The 20,000-nt window shown below is 41.3% G+C and overlaps 1 protein-coding gene across 3 annotated transcripts in view; it reads left to right on the top strand.

Moving 5' to 3' along the window:
* tlcd4b (TLC domain containing 4b) overlaps positions 1 to 5,186 on the top strand; it is a 25,242-nt gene extending 20,056 nt beyond the window's left edge. For all 3 annotated transcript variants that reach the window (XM_017720218.2, XM_037544865.1, XM_037544866.1), the window contains exon 7: positions 1,240 to 5,186. In XM_017720218.2, the coding sequence (XP_017575707.1) occupies positions 1,240 to 1,570 (331 nt within the window). In that variant the 3' untranslated portion in view covers positions 1,571 to 5,186. The remainder of the gene's footprint in view (positions 1 to 1,239) is intronic.
* Positions 5,187 to 20,000: the final 14,814 nt, after the last annotated feature.

The following is a 20,000-nucleotide window of genomic DNA, read 5'->3' as shown; positions in this document are numbered from 1 at the left end:
GATATACATGATAAAGAAAGAACACTAATAAAAAGCCCAATAAAAAGTGTAGAGGGTGTCTTTCCTCACCGCAAAAGAGTTTAACTTCATTAAAATGGACTGTCTGTGGTGAGATTCTTCTGCCATATGTGTATATGTTTCAGTCTATCATAAAATAGTGCTCAGATGCTTACACTGATGCACTTACTCCATAATATCATCTATTAATGCAGGTATCATTTGTTTTAGGCTGCAGGTTGGAGTAAGTCACAATCATTTTCTTACTTTTGGTCACCATAACCATCGACTCACTCTCACTCGCCCCGACAAAGGTTGCTAGGAACCTGGGGGTTATGGTAGATCACCAACTCTCCTTTACGCACCATGTTGCCTCGGTGGCTCGGTCCTGCCGCTTTGCGCTGTACAACATCAGACAGATACGGCCGTTTCTAACACAACAAGCCACCCAACTCTTGGTACAAACAGTGGTCATCTCACGCCTCGACTACTGCAATGCCATACTGACGGGCCTCCCGGTCTGTGTTGTAAAACCACTGAAGATGGTTCAGAACGCTGCAGCACGTCTGGTCTTTAACCAACCAAAACGGGCGCATGTCACCCCACTGCTCATTGAGCTCCACTGGTTACCGGTTGCTGCTCGTATCAAATTTAAAACTCTTACGATTGCCTACAAGGTGTTAACAGAGCAGGCTCCTTCCTACCTGCACTCGCTCCTAAAGGCTTACAGCACCGCCCGGCCGCTGCGATCCTCCAATGAACGTCGCTTAGCTTTGCCAAACATTCACACAAAGCAATCGAGACTGTTCTCATACTTGATTCCCCAATGGTGGAACAAGCTACCTTCCACTGTCAGAGCAGCGGCGTCCCTCGCTATTTTTAAGAAACTCCTGAAGACAGAGCTCTTCAGGGAGCACTTGCTCTAATCGCCTCTTGCAAATCTAGCCACTACCAACCTCATCTCCTTCTTGCCCTCCTTCCCTTCTCTACCCCGCTATTACCCCTTGGCCTCCTTTAAGGCTTGACTATGTTTGTTCTATGTACCACATTATTTGTAAGTTGCTTTGGATAAAAACGTCTGCTAAATGTAAATGTAATGTAATGTAATGTTAAGTTGAAATCCACTACTGTTACTCTACTTGACAAACTTAGAAAGGCCTGACTATCCACATGACAGCAGATGCATAATCATGGGCTGGAGTTTATATGTCCCATTCCTAACCAGTATGTGCTTTTCTTCAGATGGTTCTTCGATGTTCTGGCCTACCCTCGTTCTCACCGGCTGGTGGTAGCCAACGGGGTGGCCATGGCAGTGGCCTTCTTCCTGGTACGGATCGCGGTGATGCCCCCTTACTGGGCGAAAGTCTTCGGCACATTCGGCACTCCAGCCTTTGAGAGGCTGGGTCTGGGGGCCCAGGTGGCCTGGATCGTATCCTGCGTGTGCCTGGATATACTCAACGTGGTTTGGATGTACAAGATCGCCCGCGGCTGCTACAAGGTCATCACCGGCTCAAGCGGCAAGAAGAAAGCCAGCAAGGCTCAGCCCAACCATATGAACAACCACACAGACTGAAGCAACAAAGAGAAGAGGGAGGGTGATGGAGGTTCGAACGGAGAGCCAGTGGTGTTATGGCCTATGGTTTTAGAAAAGTAGTCTCCCCTGCTGGATCAGGAAACTGCTGTTTATTTGCCATTATACTCTGAGATTTAAAAAAACAAACTTCTTTGTTTCACTCGTGGAGAGTAGGTGGTGTCTATGAATCCAAGCAGTGTTTTCTCCAAGGTTCTGCATTGCTCTGATCACCTGCCTGGGTTGGTGAGCATCAAGTGGCCTAATGGTAACAAACATCTAAAAAAGCATACAGTACAGAATTGAACTGCCACTTCAAGCCACAGCCAAACGCCCAGTCCACTCAAGTGCCTCAAAACACAAGGACAAGCAATAGAACACAGATGGAGTTATACATATGAACAACTTGGCCATTACATCTTTGGAAACTAAGTTCTCACTAGCTTCCCTAGTGAAGCTTTTTCCTTCTCTGTGATCCGGCAAGATGTGCCACCTTCTGTCAGAGACTGGCTTTAAGAGGTCTTCCTGTTTCCTGTATACAATGAACATAGACACACCACTGTGCCTCTTACCCATAGGTTTTGGAGCGCTTCACTTCAGACCTCACTCCAGCAGTGTTTTGGATGAAGCATGGTGTTTTCAGTAGCTTAAAGCATCCCCACATTTTGAAAGCTTCTCTGTTCGCGTCTCCTTATCTCCCCTCCGCTGAAAACCACAAATAGTTTACATCTCATCTTAACTTCACACTACGTTCACACCCCTGGTTTGATCCGTCCAATGCTAAAATCTAATCTTTACCTCTGCTCCATCTCACTGAGGCTATCGGTGTGGTGGTGGCTGCCAGGCACTGAAATAGACTCAGCAGGATCTCGGCATGGAGTGGTGTTCTGTCATAATCTGCCGACATTATTTGCAACCTCAAGTATTAAAACTCGAGTCTCTCTGTGACCACAAGACCATAGTCCACAGTCGAAAGACCACAATCACTCTTTCATCCGTCTTCACATTAACGGGTTGTGAGAAACAAAGAGAAGTGTCCTGCAGGTGCCTTCTCCAATGTTACAAGGTGCTGCTAATTTCACCATGGATGTCTCCTACAGGCGTGGCAGCATCAATGCCTGAGGAGCTCCATTAGATGGTATTAATTCTGAGTGTACAGTAGCTAAGGGGCACAGAAGCTTCTCCAAGCTTCGTTTTAAGCCCGGCGCTGTGGATCATTTCTCTCTGGTCACTTCAGTAGGGCATTACTGTATTTCTAGTTTACAATGTATGACTCTCAGTCAATTCCTCTGGAGCTCCTCAAGCTTCTGTTGCTTCAAACCTACAATAGGATCAGGAGTCTTCTAAACTTCTGAAGAACCTGAGTTAACTCATAATCCATAATCTCTCACATTCATTGTGTACTTTATTCATTATCTCACTGAGATGGCCTCAGTAGGTGACATTTATTAAAATGTCAAGAACTTGTCAGATTTTGCTTTGTTTGATGCCGAAAACGACTACGATTCGTCCTCTGTGGTGCTTCTGTCTCACCAGCCAGTGCTTCTGAATGGTATGTATTCAAGGCTTGAGTGCACAAACACAAGACTATGTTCTTAATTTCGAATGTATTCAGTACGGGAAGCACAGATAATCGGTATTCACTTGTGTATATGCTAATACATGTATTTTAGCTTATGTTACACTTAAGCATGAACATCAGCTGTAAGTTCAGCAGCTTTGCTGTGAAAGTATTGCTATGACAACATGTATGCAGGTTGCATGAATTTTAAGTAATGTTACAAAAGCAAACTGCACACATCCTCAAGTAATTCGCCCTATCATGATACGGGCTGATTTCATTATGGCTTTATATATCAATCCAATTCATATGTTATTATTTTAAGATCTGTGATGAGCATCACAAGACGTTCCTAGTATTCAGGTCGATGGACAACAGATCTCCTAATTGTGGGCACTGGCCAAGCATGGCACTTTCCGTTCCTGTGAATTTGGTACACTTCAGACAAATGACTGCCTCCAGTCAACTCATTATCTTGATATAATGAACATACGTGGCATTACATATGTTCAATTTTTTTTCACTCTCATAAAATCGCTGTTTTTCTTCATCTCACTATTTAGTGCAGTGCTTTTTTCCTGCCAAGTAGGCGTATTACCCAAGAGTCGATCCATGTTGGAGCCAGTATTTTTGTCTCAAAAACCAGGTACAGCTCCCGAAATGAATGTTTTTTGGGTTTTTTTTTTCTTTTTCTTTTTGCTTGTCTGGAATTGTATGCGACCATCCACTCGAAAAATGCATGGTTAGAGAAGACCTTGATGCGTAGGGCTGAGGGTGGGCATTGTGGGAAATGTAGTTTATTGCCTTATGTCCACATCTCCTGCTAACCAAATACTTTCCCAGGCCTTCAACATTTTAAAGCTGTGACAAGAAAAGTGTATATTTTTTGGAAGGTTTTGAGACTCGAGGGGAAGAAGATTGGATTCTGCATGTGTAATTACAATGTAATTATCTCAAGTAATGCTGTCTGAAAGGAGTTATGGCTTGTGGTTCCTGTGAATAGAGGATGCAAGAAGGTTAATATGCACAGCATAACGTCTAACAGCTGTGCCCTGAGATGGATCTGTTGCTTTAAGCCATGTACAGTTTTATTTTTCAGTGGATCTGTGGATGGATGAATAGCAAGTTGCACCACTTTGACTGGAAATCACAGCGAATGACCACTAAAGATACTGTAACTTTCTGTACAGTTATAGACAGTGCATCAGTGAAACAAAACCTTTTCTAATATTTGGATTGTCGTATTGTTAGTTGTTTGTTATTTGCACAGGCATGCGGCTTTTCTTTTTTTGTTTGTTTGTTTTCTTTTGGGAGGGTGATAAGTAATGTGATAACACATGGGCTTGTATAAGCACATGTTTCTCTGACCATCATCTGTAAGGTTAGCATAACACTAACATCTCATCTGTTTCATGGCAAAAATGGTACGACCAGCATTCTATAGCTGTAAAGTTAGCACACGGCTAACATTTACGTCTCCGCTTTTGACTTTACGCGTAAAGTATGTTTTCAGAATAGCTACCTATCCTTTGTTTCCTCTGTACCTTTATAAAGTCAATGAAATGCTGTCATGCTGCATGTATAGAACACCTAATATACAGTGAATCAGTACTGAGTTTGACTTGTCTCGTTGATTTTGTTCCAATCTCTTGGCCAGTCACGTTCCAATATCAACAAATCAGATCATGTACAAAATTGGAGGGGAGAGTATTTTGCTATATGGGCCAAGTGTCATGAAAAAAAGACTAATGCCAGCAATAATAAACAGAAATAAGTAATAATTAAGAATTAACTAACGATAAGAACAGAGTGATTAATATAAAACCAATCATATTGTAGCTCATTTTGCTTTCCACTAAGTAACTCCTTTTATTTTGTCTTTTAATGGAATACTCTGTATATTTCCCATTTGATTTTAATGTGAAAGTGTATGTTACAGTGGGCACTGCGAGCCTCTGTCTCAGCACTCATATAGCATGGCCACGACATGTCCTAGCAGCAGTTGAGTCTTACTTGAAAGTGTTGCTCTTCAATAAATTTGAGGGCATTGAAAACCAGTATGCTGCCTCTCTGTCTTATTTGTGATCAAGAAAGACGAGCCTTCACATCCCTGCTGACTGCTCCCACCGGAGAAAACTAATGACAGTTCTTGGGTTGTGTACACTTCTTCACTTGAATGTTGTCTCTCGATGTCAGTCAGGACCAAACGTCCTAGGTTTTGCTGCTGTTAAAGAAGTGATGACATTAATCATTGGCATAAAAGCAGCAGGGTATTTTACCATCATAAATCATTTGTTGACATTTCTGCACTGTGATTATTTATCCATTAACGTCTTTTTACTAAAGCACAAGTCTCCAACTTGGATCTTTAGGCCCACAGTTTGGCTGTTTGGGTTCTTAAATGCCTATTTCTACATTAAGAGTGATTTAGCAGCACTCGGGCAGTAGTCACAATTCGGATATTTACTCAGTTGGGATGTTCATTGAAGATTCATTGAAATTAAGCAACTTTGTCGGCTGCTGTTCAATCTTTTTTTGCAAAGAGATCCATTTCAGCAGACCAGTGATGCTGACTCAGACAATCTACAGGATTCTCCAGCCAAGTGTGTCACTTTTGCAATGGCACGAAGCAATCTTGGACATGAGGACGGGTGTACAGCGCTGATGACAGGCAGTTTTGATTTCCTCCAGCTCTGTAGTTGTTCACACCATCTGCAGCGTTAACAGCAAAGCGGCCCTGTAGCCAATTTAGGACATGTGCTTAATCCCTTGTTTATATTTCTGTGTCCATGCCCCCTTGTTAGCCTATGAATCAACAGGAGAGAGAGCCTTAAAGCGGCCCGATGACATAACGCATTCCCTCGGTTCCAGCCCTGAAGAACCCCCTTACGTCTTCTTCTTAAACTCCTTTTGTAGACTTTTAATATACTTTTAAACATGTAACATGATTAGCACTAGCACATGTACTTCACAGAGCTGGCTGTGAGCTAATGCAACTGCTACGAATTCCATTGGCTTTCTTTATGTAATTCAGGCCTTGGGGAAAGAGGCTGAGGATTAGTTGTTTGCAGTGGGAATTCCACAATTTTTTCTGTCTAATTAAACAAATCCATTCAAAGTGTTTTGGTCCATTCTAGAAACCTGTTGAGTTATAACTGTTCACAACAGTGGTGATAGGAAGTGTTTAATGCCTTCAAAAGCTACTTCATGGAAAGTGCTTACAAATATGTTGCTGGGTGTCTGAGAAGACGTTGCTGGTGGAGTGATAGCTGGTTCCTGTCACCACCACTGCAAAAAAAATCCAAGCCGGAAAGTTTCCCTACAATGAACAATGTCACAGCAAAACACTGAATATGCTTCACATCTCAACAGTTGAATTATGCAGAAATGTTGATAAATTGGTGGAATTCCCTCTTTAGTACTATAAATGCTACAAACCAATTTTGAACAATGAACATAATGCTAGTGCTCACAACACTGAAATAAAGAAACTTCCGATGTGCCTAGAATGAAAATGACTGAGGAAGCTGTATAACGTTAAGAAGAAGATAATAATGTATTATCCAGAACATCCAGAGTGTCTCGTATTTGAAAAGTGATCAAATCTTGAGGCAGATAAAAAGAACTTGCTATAAATAGATAATTACAGTAACACACTTAGCATTTAATAACATGCCAAAAAACTTGGAATATGCAATAAAACGTCTAAAAATAACTTCCGGAATTCTGTCTCATTTATGATATTTTTTTTCTGTTCAGTTTATAATAATCTATACTGTTACTATACAGTAAAAATACCACTTATTATGACCACTGATTCCAAACCTTTGATCGGTAGTGTATCTGTTAAAAACAGAGGCCCATCAGCCACCCACAGCTTTACGGCTGAATGCAGTGGAATGCTAAGAGTGAGAGTGATAGAGAGAGGAAGTGGAGGTAAAGAAAGGAAAGATAGGTAGAGTTAGAGGGAGAGAGAGAGAGGTGTGTGTGAGGTAGTGGCCAGGCCCTGATTGAATCCAGCCTTGTAAATGTGCGCTCTTGGTCAATGGGCTGGGTCAGAGTCGCTGTGTGTCTGCACTGCTTTTACCAAACATGGTCACATACTGTATCACAGTCTCAATGAAAATCTGCTCTGCCAAACACACACACACACACATACAGGCTCACTCCTACACACTAAATCCGTCACGTCATAGACCCCTAATATTTTCAGTCAGAGCTGTTCAGTAAATCTGCTCTATGACACAGTGTATGCGTCATGCTAACTTCACATACAGTTTTTTGTCACATTGCTTTGCCTTTTAATCCCATAGTTTGCTTTGAGATTAATCTTTTGGAATAAAACCCTCAATCATGCACTTCAAATAAACCATATAACTGACAGTGATCTGATCTGAGCAATGCCAGAAGCTGCCAGCGCTGAAGGGTCACAGTGCATGTGTGCTTTCCACCACATTAAAACACAGGAATTATGCCACTAATCATGTCAGAAGTATTGATGAGTGATGCTAAATGGAAGAGAACAGGACCTTAATGACTGTGTCTTAAAATGATGGACTGAAAAAGACCCCACAAATATTTGGACACTTTAACAGTTGGTACATAATATTTGTGATCCGCATGATAGTTTTGGCACAAGTTTTACGCCGATTGCTGTTCCTGACGCAACCCTCACCATTTATCCGGGCTTGGGACCGGCACCAGAAGTACTCAATGTACACCCCTAATGGCTGGATGAAGTGGTAGATGGTGTCCCTAGAGAGGAGAGATTGGTGATTGGTGCAGACTTCGATGGACATGTTGGTGAAGGGAACAGAGGGGATGAAGAGGTGCTGGGTATGTATGGTGTGAAAGACAGAAATGCAGGTCAGATGATTGTAGATTTTGCAAAGAGAATGGAAATGGCTGTGGTGAACACGTATTTTCAGAAGAGGGAAGAACACAGCGTGACATACAAGAGTGGAGGGAGGTGCACACAGGTGGATTATATCCTTTGCAGGAGATGCCACCTAAAGGAGATTGGAGATTGTAAAGTGGTGCCAGGGGAAAGTGTAGCAAGGCAGCATAGGGTGGTTGTCTGTAGAATGAGATTAGAAACAAAGAAGAGGAAGAGAGTGAAGACAGAGCCAAAGATTAGATGGTGGAAGCTGAAGGAGGAGGATGGTTGCAGGCAGTTCAGGGAAAAATTGCAACAGGCCCTTGGGGGCAGTGAGGAGCTACCTGAGGACTGGGAAACTACAGCTATGGTGTTGAGAGAAACTGGCAAGAATGTGTTGGGTTTTTCATCTGGTCAGAGGAAAGAAGACAAGGAAAGTTGGTGGTGGAATGAGGAAGTCCAGGAGAGTATTCAGAAGAAGAAGGCAGCTAAGAAAAAGTGGGATAACCAGAGAGATGAAGGAAGTAGGCATGAGTTCTGTGAGGCTAGTCGCATAGTGAAAAGAATGGTGGCAAAGGCAAAGGCTCAGGCCTATGATAAGCTGTATGAGAGGCTGGACAGTAAAGAAGGAGTAAAAGACTTGTATCATTTGGCTAAATAGAGAGATAGAGCTGGAAGGGATGTACAGCAGGTTAGGCTGATAAAGGATAGAAAGGAAAATGTACTAGAGAGTGAACCGAGAGTGTTGAGTAGATGGAAGGAGTACTTTGAAGAACTAATGAATGAGGAAAACGAGAGAGACAGGAGGACAACGGGGGGAGAGATAGTGGATCAGGAAGTGCAGAGAATTAGTAAGGTGGAAGTGAGGGCAGCTTTAAAAAGGATGAAGAATGGAAAGGCAGTTGGTCCAGATGACAGACCTGTGGAGGTATGGAGATGTTTAGGAGAGAAGGCAGTGGACTTTTTAACCAGGTTGTTTAACAAAATCCTGGAGAGTGAGAGGATGCCTGATGAGTGGAGAAGCAGTGTACTGGTCCCCATTTTTAAGAACAAGGGTGATGTGCAGAGCTGCAGTAACTACAGAGGTATAAAGTTGATGAGCCACACCATGAAGGTATGGGAAAGAGTTGTTGAAGCAAGGCTAAGGCGAGAGGTTCAGATCAGTGAGCAGCAGTTTGGTTTCATGCCCAGAAAGAGTACCACAGATGCAATTTCTGCGTTGAGAGTGTTGGTAGAGAAGTACAGAGAAGGTCAGAAGGAGCTACATGTGTCTTTGTGGATCTAGAGAAGGCATAGGATAGGGTGCCAAGACAGGAACTGTGGTACTGTATAAGGAAGTCAGGTGTAGCTGAAAAGTATGTTCGAGTGGTGCAGGACATGTATGAGGATAGTGAGACAGTGGTGAGGTGTGCAGTTGGAGTGACAAATGGCTTCAGGGTGAAGGTAGGGTTACATCAGGGATCAGCTTTGAGCCCCTTCTTGTTTGCAATGGTGATGGACAGGTTGACAGATGAGGTCAGGCAGGAGGCTCCATGGACCATGATGTTTGCAGATGACATTGTAATCCGTGGTGAGAGTAGAGAGCAGGATCTGAAAAGAATCTGGAGAGGTGGAGGTTTGCACTGGAGAGGACAGGAATGAAGGTCAGTAGAGGCAAGACGGAATACATGTGTGTGAATGAGAGGGAGGCAGGTGGAAAGGTGAAGATGCAAGTAGTAGAGGTCGTAAAGGTGGATGACTTCAAATATCTTGGGTCAACCATCCAGAGCAATGGACAGTGTAGAAAAGAGGTGAAGAAGAGGGTGCAGGCAGGATGAAGTGGGTGGAGAAGGGTGTCAGGGCTGATGTGTGACAGAAGGATAGCAGCAAGAGTGAAAGGGAAGGTTTACAAGACAGTAGTGCTTCCTGCTATGATGTATGGTTTGGAGACTGTGGCTCTGTCTAAAAGACAGGAGGCTGAGCTGGAGGTGGTGAGATGAAGATGCTGAGATTTTCGTTGGGAGTGACAAGGCTGGACAAGATTAGAAATGAGCAGATCAGAGGGACAGTGAAGGTGGAGCAGTTTGGAGATAAAGCCAGAGAGGCCAGGTTGAGGTGGTTTGGACATGTGTTGAGGAGGAATAGTGGATATATTGGGCAAAGAATGTTGGAGATGGAGCTGCCGGGTAGAAGGAGAAGAGGTAGACCTCAGAGAAGGTTTATGGATGTAGTGAAGGTGGACATGGAGATGGTTAGTGTGAAAGTAGAGGAGGCAGTGGATAGGGCAAGATGGAGGCAGATGATCCGCTGTGGCGACCCCTAAAGGGAGCAGCCGAAAGAAAAAGAAGAACAGTTGGTACATTACACTGACGCTCTTTAGGAGACAAAACATAACATTAAAGTTCAGCGATGAAGAGATAATAGTGTTAATAAATTGCGGTGATATTTTACTCCAGCTAAAAAAAAACAAAGAGAAAAACTGATAAGGACTATTTTGGAGCATCACAGCACATTTTGTGCCTTATCATCTGATCTTCAAGAGATTCAACAATGTTATGTAAATGTTCTTTCAGCACGTGTTCGAGGCACATGCCTCTGTGTCAGTGTCTGCTGCCATTCTAAAGAAAATCAACAACATATCTTTGATTCTAAAGCAAATATACATTTATGGCATTTGGCTGATGCTCTTATCCAGAGCGACTTACAGTTTGATTATTTTACACAGGTAGGCCAAGGTGGTGTTAGGAGTCTTGCCCAAGGACTCCTATTGGTATAGTGTAGGGTGTTTACCCAGGCAGGGGATTGAACCCCAGTCTACATTTATGTTTGGTTTTAAAAGGAAAATCAATGAAAATCCTCGGCGAATGGCTCAAACTTCAGTAAATCAAGTGGAATATATTAACACTGTGCCTAGTTTTGCAAAACCTTTTTTTTTAATGTTTTGCCTTGTACAATGCCTTGTTTTTGAAGAGTGGGGAACAAATCTGGTGATCAAATCTCTCAACTATATATGAAGTTTACTTTTCACACAGCCAATAAATTGCATTAACGCTTTTGCACCAATTTTGTTCATAACAAGTACATGGAATGCTTTAGCCTTGTCCACATCTAAATTCCAGCCAGACTGCACTAAGGGTACAGCAAAGCATGGAAGAGCTGTTTTTCTTACAATGGTGTTGGTGATGGGGTCATGAACTCAAAAGTGCATTTTGAAAGCAAACCTTAAAAAGTCTACAAAGATATCATTCAAACAATAATGATCTAAAACACACCACCCCCCTTTTGGAAGAACACTTTGCCAAAAAAGAAAATTACAGTCTTGGAATGGTCTTTGGAATTAAAAAAATTAGTTTTCTAACAATGAACATTTGTGAGAGTAGCACAACTGGCCAAATACTTTTGGGAATACCGTATACGCTGTATAACATATAGATGGTATGAGGTATCACATTGCATCATTAAAAAAAATTCTTTAGCCAATTTATTCAAATGGGACCTTAGTATCATTTATAGTTCTATTATATGTAATCTCATATTGCAATGTTTCATATAAACACTAAATGTAGTAAAACTGACCGCTGTGGCACACATCTTTTCTAATTATTTTTCATCCATCAGACTAAATTTATTCTACCAGCCAGGTTGTAAATTAGTTCCATAAAGCTGGCCATTGTTGTGAAATTAGCAGATCTTACAGTATTTGAGTTGAATGCATTCCCAGACCTGAAAAATCTGCATTCCAGTCCTCTGAAAAGCTATAAAAACTTCAGCTAACAAGCTATTAAAGCTTAACTCTGCTCTTTTAAGGATTTGACTTTTCAATCAGGCTCTTATCAAGAACTATCATGAAATAGTGTAGGCCTCTTGTGTACAGATGTTAGCATTGGATTTGGGGGAAAGAGGGGGCGTCATCATTTGTTAGATCTGACAAGTTTGACTGCTAGTTTGTAATGAGCGTGTATTATCATCTACTGTACGCAGAGAAAACTTTAGCCTGAGGATTTGATGCTTTGAAGCCAGCCTACTGAATTCCACTGTGCTTTGTAGGTTGAGGGAGCCTTCTACCATAAATAGCCAGGCAGACTAGCCGTAGCGAGGAGCGGGAAGGGAGGAGGTGGTTGGGAATCTCTGGAAAGGCCCCCCTTAAGGTGCTGCAACAGCATTTCTCATTTTCTCAGGGAACTGGCATTCTTCTTGACCGTTCTCTTTGCTACATGATATCCATACACCCTCACACACACTTTTCTCTGATCCCTTGCTAATGTGGCACTAACTTTTGAAGCTTTCACAAGTGCTTGCTAGCTTTCCCTGCCAAGCTTCATAACACTTGCACAAAACAAGGTTTCGTCACTATGAGCGTGATCAGAATTTTCTCTAATTTCACCTGAATCAACAAAATATTTTCCTCTTCAGCTTTTCCATTCAAGGCGGCCAGTGGTCCAGTCCAGTACGCTACCTCAGTTCTCGAGACTTTGTAAATAAAAGGCAGTTGAAGGCTGTTTATTACACTGCAGTGGCACATTACTCTTCAGGCGTACTCCATATTTATTAGCAACTAAAATGTGACTGATTAAATAAGTGATTAAAAAGTGACAGACTGAAAAACTTGGCTACTTTTTACCCAAATATATCATCTTAAATGCTACTAGATTAGCCTGAGTTTATTTGGATTTATAAATGTAAGTACCTCAATGATCCAAGCATGAATATATGGACACGGTGTTAATTTAAGGCCTAGGCAGTCTGCTCCTAATGAGAGGCTGGTCCAAATGGTGAAGTTAATTCTGTGGTGTTGATCTACGATAAGCCTCCTGGACTGTAACTATGCCTTAATAAACTCACATGGGTTTCAAACCTCTCTGTTTGAGGCTTGATGTCAAAGGTTTACAGTGGGACCAGCTTTTGTCTTTTTTGCCTCCCAGAATGAGCTACTAGATACTCGGCCTCAGCCATGACCAAATAAAGAGCCCAAATTCCTCCCCTGCTTCATCTCGCTCCTCACAATGTTTACAAGAGCTCTGGATCAAGCTCTGGCTCTTGCACTCACTGAGCATGTGCCGCTCTCTCGGTCTGTCAGAGAGCGTTTGGAGATGTTATGTAATCTGCTCACGCTCTCTATAGTAGGCTAGTTTGCAGTGAAGCCCACAGAGGAGCAGCTGAGGTCAGCGAGTGCGTAGGTTTTCTGCGAAAACTGTCGTTCACAAAGTCTACTACACTGTGTTCAAGGCTTTGTAGAACGTTTGCTTGTCAGACATTTCTTCTAAAATCAAGGGTGTTAATAGGGAGTTTGACCCCTTGCTTTGCTCTAGTAACTGACTCTACTCTTCTGGGAAGGTACTAGATATTGGAACATTGAGGATATGATTGCATTCCACCACATGAACATTAGAGAGGTCAGGTACCAATGTTGGATAGTTAGGGTTAGGGTTAACTATGGATAACAAATGTCACTCCAATTCATTCCCAATGTATTTAATAAAGCTCCACAGTCCAGTGTAGGGGACTTAATACCCCTTGAGACAATGTATTGGTCATATTCTATTTGCAATGCTTCTATGGAGATTATACAATTGGCAATTTATAATAGCTGAACTAGCTAATTACACCAGGTGTCTGGACACTTCTACATGGGCTTCTGTATTAAAACATGCATGTACTGTAAATGTGAATCGCAACCGTAGCTTTAAATAATTGATTTGTAGGCTGTTAGAATGTGTTGTTGCTGTTAGAACGTGTTGTTGCTGTTAGAACGTGTTGTGGTCATAAAAATGGTCAACATTGTCCTCTTAAACATGGAAAACACATTCAGATGTAAAATTGAATTCTTAGTGAGCCACGAACAGAAAAATATGCAACAGCCCATTGCATAACCTAAATTCATTCCTTGTGAATTAAGGTTATTTTGTCATATTAACTGCTATGTTAGTGTTGGGATAGACACCACCCTGTCTAAACTAAAAACATTCTTTGGCCACAACCCGCTAGACCTAAATAATTTTCTCAGCATCATCATTTCTAACCTGGCTGATGAGATCAGAATCTAGCATTTAAAACATTTATGGAGTGAATAAGTTTATTCCAAATGAGTCACACTTTTTTTTGGCCTCACTGGTAACCGACAGCAGAGACAGCAGTGAATCTCACCTTTTTACATGCCTGTGGTTATTTCATTTACTAGAACAGTACAAAGGTGCTCTGAGCCAGCCTCCCTCTTCAGAACAAGGTATGATTTTAACACAAAAATTTGCGAGATTGTCAAATCAACTAATAAATCAAGGCTACACAACCACTGCTACAGATTCTCAGGTCTCAAAATCTTCTTCTTCCAGCTGCTCCCTTTAGGAGGCGCCACAGTGGATCATCTGCATCCATCTTGCCCTATCCATTGCCTCCTCTACTTTCATACCAACCATCTCCATGTCCACCTTCACTACATCCATAAACCTTCTCTGAGGTCTACCTCTTCTCCTTCTACCCGGCAGCTCCATCTCCAACATTCTTTGACCAATATATCCACTATTCCTCCTCAACACATGTCCACACCATCTCAACCTGGCCTCTCTGGCTTTATCTCCAAACTGCTCCACCTTCACTGTCCCTCTGATCTGCTCATTTCTAATCTTGTCCAGCCTTGTCACTCCCAACGAAAATCTCAGCATCTTAATCTCCGCCACCTCCAGCTCAGCCTCCTGTCTTTTAGACAGAGCCACAATCTCCAAACCAAACATCATATCAGGACGCACTGCTGTCATGTAAACCTTCCCTTTCACTCTTGCTGCTATACGTTGAGTTAATCCGTACAGTCGCTGTTGTGAGAAATGCTTGAGCAAAATGATAAAAACTGTTCTTGACTTTAACTTGCTTTATAGAGTACTGTATAAAAGCCAGAGACCAACATTTATTTATTCAAAACAGCCATTACAAGTTTTTAGCATCAGCAAAAAAATGCAGGTAAGATACTTAACAGGAAAATAAGCAAATGTTTCAACAACTAAATGTAATTCTAAGTTCAGTCTTAAACGTTGGTTGCATTTTCTGCTTCTCACAAACCAAATAATCTGGAACCCTTTCAATGATGCTGAGATGTGGACTCTGGGTTGGCCAGTTCATTATTTCACTATTATCATTAATTTCCCTTTCGCAGTAAGGGCTTCTTGACAGCTACACATCCTTTTAGACTCAGTACTGTCTTCTCACAGCGGAAGGACGGACAGAAACACTTGTGGACTTCTCACAGATCTGAAGCAAAAGCAGGTGCTTGATTTTCTCTTCTCACTTAAAGCTTTAAGTGCTGTTTACATTCTGGTGGTCTACCAGGTTTTGCACTGTTGTTAGAGAAGTCCCAGTATCTCTACAGCTTTTAATAATTTTTTAACTATTTTGGAAACTCCTGCATATCTTATATCTAATCTCCTCATAAATATCTCCTGAAAAATGACAAGCGTATTTAATGGTCGTCTTGGCAGGAATGTAAATAAACAAAGGGTGGTCTCTGATGTTTGCACAGTATTTCAAGTAATTTTGGGCCATTACTACTGATCTGCATACATAAGGTTGAGCATTACAAGATTTCCATGTGATGATATGTAGGTTTCAGAGACACACACAGCATCTTTTAGAAAGAAATGAATAAACCTAATGACTAGCATAATACAAAGACCAGCATTTTCAGATTAACCATTAAAGAAGCAGGTTTTTTTTATCTGTACCTCAACACAAAAAGTCAAGGTTAAGCAAATATGCCATGGTAAATGAAGAGTTTTTATATTATGTTATTCATCATCCCACTTCTGCCACAGATCCCAGTGAAGGGAGAATGTGAGCAAAGGAATGAACTGTGCTTCCTGTGCAGCTGAACTCTTTATGGAATCTGACTTACCGACCATTTTCCACATCTGTATACCCCGACCAAGTCAGAGGTTATTCCAGGCAGGTCTCTCACACTGATGAAAATACTCTTTCAGTGAGTGACACCTTTATAAACGTCTACCCAGACCTATATCGGTCTTTAACAGACCCAATAGCACAGCATCACCACTTCCTCTGCCATAAAACTTGCTGTCATATCATGTGGCGCATGCCCAGAACATCACCTGCTTTACACTGGTGCATGTCAAGGAACACTCTAGACGGAGACAGGTTTTAACTCCATTTGGCTTGAGTCTCGCTAATCAGATTCTCCTCCCCTCTGGGACCCTGCTCTCGTTCTCAGCGTTGGCAGACGTGTGATCTTTGGGAATCTGATTTAAAACACTCCAGTCTTTGGCTGGGGAGGGGAAAGGTTAATTTATCTAACTGTAGTCAAAACATTTCCACCTTATTTTCTCACTTTTTGGGTCTCTAATTATTCCTCCATATTGTTTCAAAGACAATATGGCCAAGACTATATTGTTCAGAAACTCTTATTCCTTCAAAACAATTCATCATTGAGCAAAGTAGCACTGCGACCAGTCTCGTAAGCCACACTTCTACCTATCATTACAGAGCCTGGCACATTTAACAGGGCCAAGGAGCAGCTACTTTAACAGGAAGATGCCATTTGACTGACATCACCAAACACAGACTGTCAATTTACCATGATATGTGGAAGCAGGTGATTTTCAAAATGGTGTTACAACACTGCAAAATTGAATTTCACATCGGACTGATTAAAGCCAGTGCACGGAAAAGCATTCAAAATGAAATGAACAAGATCTTGATAGATGTGGCCAAAGTAGTTTACTATAGATACCAAATGCTGGGTGTATCTACAGTCTGATATCTTCAGTGGCCTTGTCTCAATTCCCCTCTATTTCTATGGCTAATGACAATGGACCTCATTCGCCAAACATTCTTAAGAAGAAATTTCTTCTTAAAATCTGTTTGCTCAGTTTTTATGATGATTCTGACATTCGCCAGTGTTTTATTTGTGATAGGTACAAACAGAATCTACACACACTCAAGAGCACATAGGTGCAAGAAATTCTGCAGTTAAAGAACACATCATGAATCTATGATGTTTTCTCGAGAACAAACTTGATGAGTCAGGTGAATCAGGCCCAATGTGTCAGTCTTTATTGAAGCTTATATCAAAGATGCTACACCATGTTTGGCTAGTTTTATCATCAGATAAGAGAAGAAAAGCAACAGTTACCTAGTCCTGAACAGCAAACAGAGGTGTCAATCTCACATTAACCTTATTTAGACTTTTTGAGTGCTCATTCATCATCATTCATTTTTTTATAAAGCTGAGATATTCTTATTTTCTGCAGTCATCAGGGAGTTTTTGATGACATGCACTTGGCTCTGTCCCAGATCTTGCCCTAAGGTCTAAAATCTGCCTTTGGTGACATGGATTTAACCCGTTGAAGTCTAGTCTTATCATTCAGTCATAAAGCTAATCCTATTAGTCAGGAATTATTATAAATCCTTCTGCAACTACTATAAAACTAAGTAATGCAGTTATTGAAATGTGAAGGTCATTATGTTTTAAGACATTAAAAGGAAAGAATGCTACATATTGCAAAGTTGTGTTATCCTGAAAAAGAGTTAGGAATGTTGTAGTCCAAGCCATTTTACGCACAAGAACACAAACGAACCTCACAAAAATGTAGCTTAACAATCGTAAGCAATTAAGAACCCATTACAACCGAAAAAGGTAGAATAACAAAACGAAATCATTACTGAATGACCATTGACACTTTTTAACCTTTTACACTCATCATTGTAGGTGTACCGTTAGTGAGAGTAGCCCATCTGCTGATGCACTATTTCTGTTAGTCACTCTTTAGCTCTTCTTCAATGGGCAGTTTAACCACAGAGCTGCTCTTGACTGGATGTTTCTGGGTGGTGGACCACTAACATCCTAGCAGTGACAAAAAAATCCAGCAATGTTGCTGTGCCTAAACCTGTACCAGCACCATGTCAGCATTGCTGATGTGCTGATGTATGGTCCACCACCCAAATAAGATCTGGTCAACAGTAGGGGTGCGGGAAAAACTCGATTCTTAGACGCATCGCGATACAGACGTGAAGGATTCTGAATCGATTCATGAATGTCAAAAATCGATTTTCTAAATATTTAATTTATAGCTCCCGGACAGAGTCTGGTGGCACATAAAAAAACCACAGCTGGATGAGTGAGATATCCGACCGGCTCTGCGTTAAAGCCAGGTTAGATCAGAAGTCAACCCAAATGTTTAGAAGAGCCATTTTATCCTTTCAACAAAGTCAAACCACCTTGGGGGAGACACTTAATGTCCAGTATGTCTCAGTGTGTGCTGAAGTCCTAATATAGAATAAAAATATAATCGAGATAGCAGAATTACTTTACTCTGCTTTAAGCTTTAACTCAGCTAATTATAGCCGCTTTCCTCCCGTCTCCGCCAGAAAACTTCTCCTCAAAACTAGAACAGTTTCATGTAAAATGTCTCTCAACAATCGACTGATTTACGAGGCTGAAGATGCTTCTCATTCACCAGCTTCTCATTCGAATTTTCCCGTTCCACCTTAAATGGCGCAGCAGTTACATTCGGGTGGTACGGGAAAATTTGAAAGAGAAATGACCTCATCTTCGCAACTTTTTAGAGAGAAGCTGTCTCTCGTTGCAGATTTAATCTACCACAAAATCAACTACGGTGCTTATAAATACAAGAGTCCATTCGTGCTATGCTGCACACTTTGGAGCCAAGATTAAGCGTCCAGTCTCGAAAATATTTTACTGACACAGACAAAAGACACTTCAAGATGCATCAATAATCGTTTTATAATCGCATCACAGCCCTCTGAATCATAATCAAATCAAATCGTGAGGTTCCTAGAGATTCCCACCCCTTGTCAACAGTATCCTATGGACAGAAATTGACCAATGATCAGTGGGATAGAAGGTAGCTGACAAATAATGACAAATGACTAAACAGATGGGCTGCAGTGATACACACCACAAAAGATGTTTTTTCAAGGGTTCTTTAGTAACGGCAGTGGTTCTATTTGAAACCATGAGTCATATATAGAACCATTTCATGCATCCACCTGTTTTTTCTTTTTCTTTTTCAGAGGGCCTACATGCCCCACAGGGATGTGATCAACCGCTTTGGAAGGTGCTGTGAACACAGTTTCTATTAAAAGAATATTTCACGCTGTAGGATGTTCTGCTCGGCTGGGGGCTGAGTTTCCACTGCAAAGTCGCCTGGTGGCATATTTACACACTGATCATGTTCACTTACCATCAATTCACTTTAGCCTGCTTTGAGCACACTCAAGCCTACTTCATCCATAACTTGGAAGGCATTACACAGCTGAATTGAGTCACATGTGTCTGCCAAAGTGTTCACAGTCGTCAGGGGCTTGGGGTGTCACGAAGCACTAAATTCACAATTCAGTTTGTTACCATATGGCCATGTGTCTCCTTCAGTACATTCTTCAGTACAACAAAAATAAGGGCTGGTGTCAAATGTTCCTTAATAATAATAAATATATTCCAGAAATATGTTAATGTTTCCATTTCCAGCTGATTAAAGCACATTTTCTCTCTCTTTGGAATTTTTCTTTTTAATTTGATCTGTGTTTTTGCCTAACGTGATTTTAAATTAACATTCATAGTTTCTTCTGTTACTGTTAAGCTTTATCATCTGTCTGTAAAGCTCTTTGAGCTGCCACCAGTATGAGAGCTGCTTTGTAAATAAAAATATTATTAGAATGATTATAATTTCTATTATTATTATTCAGTATAGTGCATGTACAATCAGAGGTGGACGAAGTACACAAATCATGTAGTTGAGTTAAAGTAGAGACACCCAAGGTAAGTTATTACTCCAGTAAAAGTAGAAGTTCCTCCTTTTAGACCTCAACTTGAGTAAAAGTACAAAAGTATTTCCCTTCAAATGTACTTAAGTATAAAGTAAAAGTACTAAAAGAGTAATTCTGGCTCTGATGTCCTGCTATCATTTTTATAACCAGACTGGCTTCATGAACTCATTTCAGGTGAAAGTCCTCCAGCGTCTCTCTTGGTAAACCAGTCTTTTAATAGAACGTCATTA

Source organism: Pygocentrus nattereri, chromosome 14 (assembly GCF_015220715.1).
Source record: "Pygocentrus nattereri isolate fPygNat1 chromosome 14, fPygNat1.pri, whole genome shotgun sequence".
NCBI lineage: Eukaryota > Metazoa > Chordata > Actinopteri > Characiformes > Serrasalmidae > Pygocentrus > Pygocentrus nattereri.
This window is presented reverse-complemented; position numbering and strand designations above follow the sequence as displayed.